The 7,233-nt window shown below is 39.2% G+C and overlaps 4 protein-coding genes across 4 annotated transcripts in view; 2 read left to right on the plus strand and 2 right to left on the minus strand.

Moving 5' to 3' along the window:
• Gasu_58940 (O-sialoglycoprotein endopeptidase) lies at window positions 1-899 on the minus strand (the record flags this gene model as incomplete). Its single annotated transcript, XM_005702954.1, has 1 exon — window positions 1-899. Exon 1 carries the CDS (start codon window positions 746-748, stop codon window positions 5-7), a length of 744 nt encoding a protein of 247 aa, XP_005703011.1. The 5' UTR covers window positions 749-899.
• Window positions 900-1,079: 180 nt separating this feature from the next.
• Gasu_58950 (uncharacterized protein) lies at window positions 1,080-3,102 on the plus strand. The gene is made up of 2 exons (XM_005702955.1): window positions 1,080-2,960; window positions 3,010-3,102. Exons 1-2 carry the CDS (start codon window positions 1,097-1,099, stop codon window positions 3,051-3,053), a joined length of 1,908 nt encoding a protein of 635 aa, XP_005703012.1. The 5' UTR covers window positions 1,080-1,096; the 3' UTR covers window positions 3,054-3,102.
• A 42-nt stretch (window positions 3,103-3,144) lies between these two features.
• On the minus strand, window positions 3,145-3,739 carry Gasu_58960 (40S ribosomal protein S2e). Its single transcript, XM_005702956.1, has 2 exons — window positions 3,535-3,739; window positions 3,145-3,484 (listed from the first exon to the last, which is right to left on the minus strand). Exons 1-2 carry the CDS (start codon window positions 3,647-3,649, stop codon window positions 3,231-3,233), a joined length of 369 nt encoding a protein of 122 aa, XP_005703013.1. The 5' UTR covers window positions 3,650-3,739; the 3' UTR covers window positions 3,145-3,230.
• A 360-nt stretch (window positions 3,740-4,099) lies between these two features.
• Window positions 4,100-7,233, plus strand: part of Gasu_58970 (leucyl-tRNA synthetase) — a 3,201-nt gene continuing 67 nt past the window's right edge. Inside the window, exons 1-4 of the mRNA XM_005702957.1 lie at window positions 4,100-5,691; window positions 5,761-6,012; window positions 6,066-6,624; window positions 6,679-7,233. The exon at window positions 6,679-7,233 is cut by the window's right edge and continues 67 nt beyond it. Of these exons, the coding sequence (XP_005703014.1) occupies window positions 4,127-5,691; window positions 5,761-6,012; window positions 6,066-6,624; window positions 6,679-7,233 (2,931 nt within the window). The 5' untranslated portion in view covers window positions 4,100-4,126. The remainder of the gene's footprint in view (window positions 5,692-5,760; window positions 6,013-6,065; window positions 6,625-6,678) is intronic.

The raw sequence follows: 7,233 nt of genomic DNA on the forward strand, positions 1-7,233 counted from the left end.
TCGTTCATAATATAAGCTGGCAATGTCCACCAGAAACCAGAACATTCAAAAAGGGAAATGTAATATCCTGAAAAAACAGTCTTGCCATCAAACAGTGAGCTTCCAAATGATGAACAGAAACAAAAGGCAAATGATAAGACGACGCTATAGTTCGACCACTCTCAAAACCTACTCGTAAACAAAGTTCTAAACCAGGACCCATAGTAACCGCTATCGCATCAAGCTCGGAAACGGAAAGATTGGCTTGTTTCAAACAATCATCGATACAGCCACTGATCGCATCTTCGTGTGCATCTCGAGCTAGCGCTGGAACAACTCCTCCCCACCTGCTGTGAATATATTCTTGACCAGCTCTAGTCTCTCCCAGAATTCTTCCGCTGCTATCCACAATGGCAACTCCTGTGTCATCACAAGAAGTTTCAACTCCCAAAACAGTAAATCGCTTATTCTTCCACGGTTCCGAAACAATTATTGAACGAGCATAGTGTAGCGTTTTTGTATTGCTATTTTGATCTCTATTCAAATGCTCCTGACTCCAATCTACCGACTTTGGTAGTCCAACCAGTCGTCTAGAGTTGGCTTGTTGTGAGCAACGGACGCAGTTAAAGCACTTCCTAGGCAAGAACAACATTTTCTCCACTCTGAATATATTCTTTTGTGTCTTTGAATATTTCGAAAACTTGTCTTTCTTTCGTTTGATAGTCGGTTGGAGAAAATACTGTTCCAAATATGCTGTAACAACACCCATGATGCTACATACAAAACTTGAAAAACTGACAAGTCGATGACTTTCGTATTATCAACCTTGCACGTTGAGCAAGTCACTATACAGATAAACACCGCTTAACAATGGGTCAAGGCTCACTTACCTGATGAAACAAATTGCAATTTCCTCATCAAAACTGCAATATATATCTATATATAGTAAGTGTATATCTATTTGGTTCGAATCTTCTAACAACATGTGAAAAAGTGCTCCTCCTTCATTTATCAATGAACAGATTCCTATAATTGTCTTGTGAAAGTTACAGATATTATAAACATGATAAAGGTTCTTATACATATTTAAGCAGTAGTAGTTATTGCTTCATATTTTATGGTTCGTAATAAGGAGATATCGTTAGTTTCAAGTTACAAGGTGGAAAGTTCACTATCTGCTATTAGCTGCGACGCATCGGAAAAGTTCCTAGTTGCTGGAGGACGAGAGGTTCTTCGCTTATTTAGTATCGAAAACAATATCCTAAAAGAAGTTCGTAATCTTCGATCCTCAAGAAGGAAGGGTCTAAAATACTCCATCAATGATATTCGCTGGCATAAGCTACCAGGTTACGGCAGTCTTGTATTGAGTGGTTCCACCGATGGCTCTTTGGTCTTGTGGGATTTAGCAGTGGACGTTGAAACTGCCAATGTCTCTACTTCGTCTATGTCTTTTTCGTATTCTTCCCTTTCTTCTCGTAAAAAGCCAACAGAACCTCGATTTATTACTGCACATGAAAGGGCTATCAATAAGGTGGATTGGCACAACACCATATCGTACAGCTTTTTGTCCTCTTCACAAGATGGAAGCATAAGGTTATGGGACTTGCGTGAATTTGGCAAGAATAATATTCCATTGATAAATCTATGCTATAGTAAAAGTGATCCTGTCAGAGACGCATCTTTCTCACCACATTTTCCATATTGGATAGGCGGTGGCTATGAGTCTGGAAGTTTTTTACTATGGGATATACGTAAACCAGATCTTCACCTTCTCAGCATTCGTGCTCACAGTGGTCTCCTATTTTCAGTATCCTGGCATCCCGATAAGGAAAATGTTCTAGCAACTGGTGGACGTGATAAAATTATCCGAGTGTGGGATTTGAGTCAAGATGGACGTACAACAGAAACACAGAGCTCCTTGGATGTGAGCAAGGAACAAAAACGTTCGACCAACTTGTTGGATAAAGTTTCATTTTCAGGTTGGCAAGAAATCTTTTCTCTCTCAACCATAGCAGCCATCTCTAAAGTTTCTTGGAGACCGGGATATGAAGAACAAATGGCATCAGCATCATCTGTTCTTGATACAAGAATATCTATTTGGGATATTCATCGTCCCTACTTGCCAGTGATTTCGTTACGTGGACATCGCGATACAGTTTCGTGTCTCTTGTGGGAGTCCAGTGGAAATTTGCTTTTTTCTTGTTCCAAAAATGGCGCCATAATTATTCAACAGGTTGATAAAGGCTATCAGCCCTATTCACATTTGCGTAATAATGTGTTTGCGCTTTCTACTCACAACTCCATCGCATATTCTACTTATTCTCGAGCAACTAAGGAGAATTTGACGAGACCTTTTAGTCAAAGCCTGATTTATATTTGGAAACAAGATGAATCCGAGAATTGGAGACTAAAGATGTTGTACAAAGATAGTTATTCTCCTGTCGGTGGAGGTATTGGTCTTGATGAAAGTATACTCCGACAAGTTTGTTACGTAGTATCTCCATTTTTACGAAGCAAACCCAAACGAGATTCTTCATCATGGGAATGGCGGATTTCCATTTGTAAGGAATTGATATCTTTATATACAAGTGTAGAACTGTCTCACCATGAATTTATCTGGAATGCTTTTTATGAATTCATCCAGTACCTTTCAGGACAAGGAACTTCCTACATAAAACATTGTATGTACACTCGTGTCCAGGCGTTGTTTGACTCAATTGTTGTCAAATGGTGGCAGTATCTTTCTGATATAGGTGATGTTCAAACCTGTTCGTTGATATTGATATTGTGTTGGGACCTTGTACAGCCTTCGATCAAGTCGTTGCTCGATGGAGCTCAAGGAACTGTTGCAACCTATGTTGATATTTTGAGAAGAATGGAAATGCATGTCGCTGCAACAGAAGTACAAAATGCTGTACCGTTTCCAGAAATATGTCAGTGGAACAGTTCCAATACGACCATTGAAGATTCTAGAACGACAAGTTTTCCATTGTGCAGTTTTTGCCATCGTCAAGTGAGAGGACTGTATAGCTGGTGTCAGGGATGTGGTCACGGTGCACATACAAAATGTTTAATCACCTGGTTTGTTGGAAGCGACTTGGTAAGAAAAGGGACATATCGAGAACAGTTTACCTGCATTCGTCCCATATGCCCAGTCCCTTCATGTCAACATCGATGTATATACCACCCAAATCATATTGTATAAGTTGTATGTAAAACTTGAACAACGCTTATTTTATTGCTGCGCGGTTCTAATCACTAATAGTAACCTCGGTTTGTACTTCCGAGTCGAATCCATATGCCGTCACTTGCTTCACTACGTCTGCCGTTGCGAATATGTCCACGACTCGTTTATATATTCTGAGCTCGAAGCGATCCCAGGTATTGGTCCCCTCTCCACAAGGAGATTTTCTCGTCGTAATTCTCAGTATTTTCCTCGGCATTCGAACAGGTCCTCTGACTCGCAAGCCATTCATTTTACCTCTTTGGACAAGTTCTTGGCATACTGTATTCCCAACTTAGTTTTCCCAATAATTATTTTCGTGAAACACTAACCTCCTTCCACTGCTTTTAAGTTCTTACTCGTTAAAGTGATACGGATTCTCTTTGGTGTTTCTGTGGACTCTAATCCAACCTTTTTCGTAGCTGGTGGTGCAGCTACTGTAGTCATATCGACAAACAACAGTACTCTTGAATTCACAAACCAAGCAATCGGACGACGACGAAAATGGCCTGGGTATTTCAGATCGATATTTAATGATATGACATATGAAGACACTATATATATATATATATCCATTCCATTTTTAGGGAAATGGATATTCTATGGCATCTATCCAACAACAGTGAAAGGAATATAAAATATTCAATGAATAAGAGACAACGAGAAAAGGACTACCCAGTCATTGTTGAACTGTTAGATGGCCACTTGGAGTCACTTCCTCTATCAATCAGCATTCCAATAAGAAAAGGAATTATCCATTGCATTGAGACAAGCGAAATGTGTGTTTCATTTCTGAAAGTTGTTCGACGGAGACTGGTTATTTCATTGCTCTTTATCCCATCACAGAAACCAATTCATCTTGTGCAGATCAATCTCCTTCTCTTTATCCTTGACTTTTGGTAATTGTGTTTGTCGTTGGAGGAGATGTGTTCAGTCTACACAGCATCTTTTTTGTCTTCTCCTACCTTTGTACTGACAGCTTTGGCTAGTAATAAGCAACGTCATTCATGTGTCTCTTTTGAACACTCTTCTCGCTGCTGCTGCTTCCACTCGTTCTTCCAGAAGAATTCCTTACTTTTTCATTCTAAACGGAGACACTATATTCTGATTTTCCGTAGAGAGTTTTGTTACAATGAAAAACTGTTTACAACTTGTTGTGTGCAAAATTCTATCGACGAAGATTCCAACGTTAACTTCGACAAACAGCAGTTGCCATTGGATACTTATGATTTCACACGAGTAGAAAGCAAATGGCAACATTATTGGGAAAAGAACAAGACTTTCCAAGTTCCGATCCATGTTGACACTTCTAAACCGAAGTATTACGTACTGGATATGTTTCCATATCCTTCTGGTGCCGGACTCCACGTTGGTCACCCTGAAGGATACACTGCCACAGATATTATTGCTAGGTTTAAGCGAATGCAAGGCTATCAAGTCTTGCATCCTATTGGTTTTGATGCATTTGGTTTACCAGCAGAACAATATGCGATGCAAACCGGAACTCATCCAGCTATCACAACGGAACGCAACAAGGAACGATTTCGACAACAGTTGAAAATGCTCGGTTTTTCTTACGACTGGTCACGTGAAATCAGTACTACTGATCCAAAATATTATCGATGGACTCAATGGATATTTTTGAAACTCCTCGAAAGAGGTTTGGCTTATCAAGATGAAGTGGAAGTAAGTTGGTGTCCTGCTTTGGGAACCGTATTATCGAATGAAGAAGTGATCGATGGCAAGTCAGAACGTGGTGGCTATCCTGTTATAAAGAAACCAATGCGTCAATGGTTATTAAGAATTACTGCTTATGCTGATCGGTTATTAGACGATTTAGATGGCTTGGATTGGCCTGAAAACATCAAGGAGATGCAAAGAAACTGGATAGGTCGATCACAAGGTTTGGAATTGGAATTTCCAATTTATCGAGAAGAGAATGTTGAACAATTATCATCAACTCCCATTTGCGCATTTACAACTCGACCGGAAACTATTTTGGGAGTTACGTATATCGTTATTGCACCGGAATATCCTCAATTGGAACTAATATGTAATCCTACTCATTTATCCAAAGTGCTTGAATATCGACAACAATGTCTTCAAAAGTCCGAATGGGACCGTAAAATAGATACCAAGAAAAGTGGAGTATTTACTGGAAGTTTTGCAGTTCATCCGTTGACAAAGAACTACATTCCTATATGGGTTTCTGATTATGTATTGGCATCCTATGGGACTGGAGCGATAATGGCTGTGCCTGCACATGATGAAAGAGATTATGAATTTGCTGTACAATATCATTTACCTATTCATCAAGTTATCGTTTCGGATCATGAAGATGGACTTCCTATACTAGGTGAAGGTAAAATATGTCACTGGAATGATACTTTTGGTATTTCATTGGATGGCAAAACTTGTGCAGAAGCTAGAAAGTTGTTGATGGAAATTTTAGAAGAACAAGGATTGGCAAAGAGGAAGACTTATTACAAGTACGTTGCTTAATGCTGTGTATGGTCGATCATTGAAAATATTTTTATCTATACATTCATTTGTGATAGGATTCGAGACTGGCTATTTTCACGTCAACGTTATTGGGGAGAACCTTTTCCCATCGTATTTGTAAATGGACAAATGGTTCCTTTATCAGAAGATCAACTTCCAGTTCTCTTACCTGAAACTGATTCCATTCAACCAGCAGGAAACGGAGAATCTCCCTTGGCCAATATTGAAGATTGGTTATACATCGATTATGATGGACAAGTTGCTCGTCGAGAGACCAATACGATGCCACAATGGGCAGGCTCTTGTTGGTAAGTAAAATAGTTATGGTTCTCTATTGTACAAGTAAAATTTTTGTGTCAAGGTATTATTTGCGTTATATCGATCCCTTGAACGATACTGGAATAGTGGATCCTACATTGGAAAAATATTGGATGCCCGTAGATTTATATGTTGGAGGAGTGGAACATGCGGTACTTCATTTGCTCTATGCCCGGTTTTGGCACAAAGTGCTGTATGACTTGGGTGTTGTATCCACATCGGAACCTTTTCAACGTTTAGTCAACCAAGGAATGATATTGGGTGAAACTGAATATTCATTGTTTCGAGTAAAAAATGGAGAGCCATACAATGGTGAAAAAGAAGAAGGACGATGGATTTCTGCTTCAGATGTCGACTTATCTTCCCATTGTTTGAAAACGGATCGAAACATATCGGTAGAGGAAGTTCGCATTTCATCGGATCAAGTAGAAAAATCAGGTGATAACTTTGTATGGAAACAGAATCCCTCCATTCAGGTATTTTCAAAAGCACATAAAATGTCCAAAAGCAGAGGCAATGTAGTAAATCCGGATGACATGATACGACAGTTTGGTGCTGATACGCTTCGTCTTTATTTGATGTTTATGGGACCTTTGGAACAGGTAACTCAAACGCACACAAGGTTCGGATAACAATCATATTGAGATAGCTTTTAGGTAAAACCATGGAGTACAAACAATGTTTATGGTGTTTATCGTTTTCTACAACGAGTATGGAGACTGTTTGTTCCTCTCATGCAATCTTCCATGAATGAGCATAGAGAACCCAGTTTTGAACAATATAAAGCTCTTCATGAAACTATCCAAAAGGTGACTCAAGATACTGAAGCACTCCGTTTCAATACAGCTATATCCAGTATGATGCAATTTGTGAATATCGCTATGAAATGGACTTATCGACCTAGAGCTATATTGGAACCTTTTGTTCTATTATTGGCGCCTTATGCTCCACATATTGCCGAAGAAATATGGGAACAAATAGGATCGAGTCGAGGTACTATTGCAGATGTACCTTGGCCTGTATGGAAAGAGAAATATTTGGTTGAACAAGAGATAGAAATGGTTATTCAAGTGAATGGAAAAGTAAGACATGCCATGAAAGTGAACAAAGATATTCATGAAGCTGAGCTTATCCCGATGGCAATGAAACAAGTACAAAAATATATTCAAGGGAAAGAAGTGAAAAGGAAGATTTATATTCCCAACAAGACG

The sequence above is a fragment of the Galdieria sulphuraria genome, assembly GCF_000341285.1.
Source record: "Galdieria sulphuraria unplaced genomic scaffold scaf_64, whole genome shotgun sequence".
NCBI lineage: Eukaryota > Rhodophyta > Bangiophyceae > Galdieriales > Galdieriaceae > Galdieria > Galdieria sulphuraria.

Excerpts from the sequence above, each read along its gene's own strand:
- Gasu_58950 (XM_005702955.1), top strand. The coding sequence starts at position 1,097 with ATGGTTCGTAATAAGGAGATATCGTTAGTTTCAAGTTACAAGGTGGAA. Across the intron at positions 2,961-3,009 it reads TGAAGATTCTAGAACGACAA|CTGGTGTCAGGGATGTGGTC; the intron begins GTTTTCCATTGT and ends AGGACTGTATAG.
- Gasu_58960 (XM_005702956.1), bottom strand. The coding sequence starts at position 3,649 with ATGACTACAGTAGCTGCACCACCAGCTACGAAAAAGGTTGGATTAGAG. Across the intron at positions 3,485-3,534 it reads CTTAAAAGCAGTGGAAGGAG|TATGCCAAGAACTTGTCCAA; the intron begins GTTAGTGTTTCA and ends TTGGGAATACAG.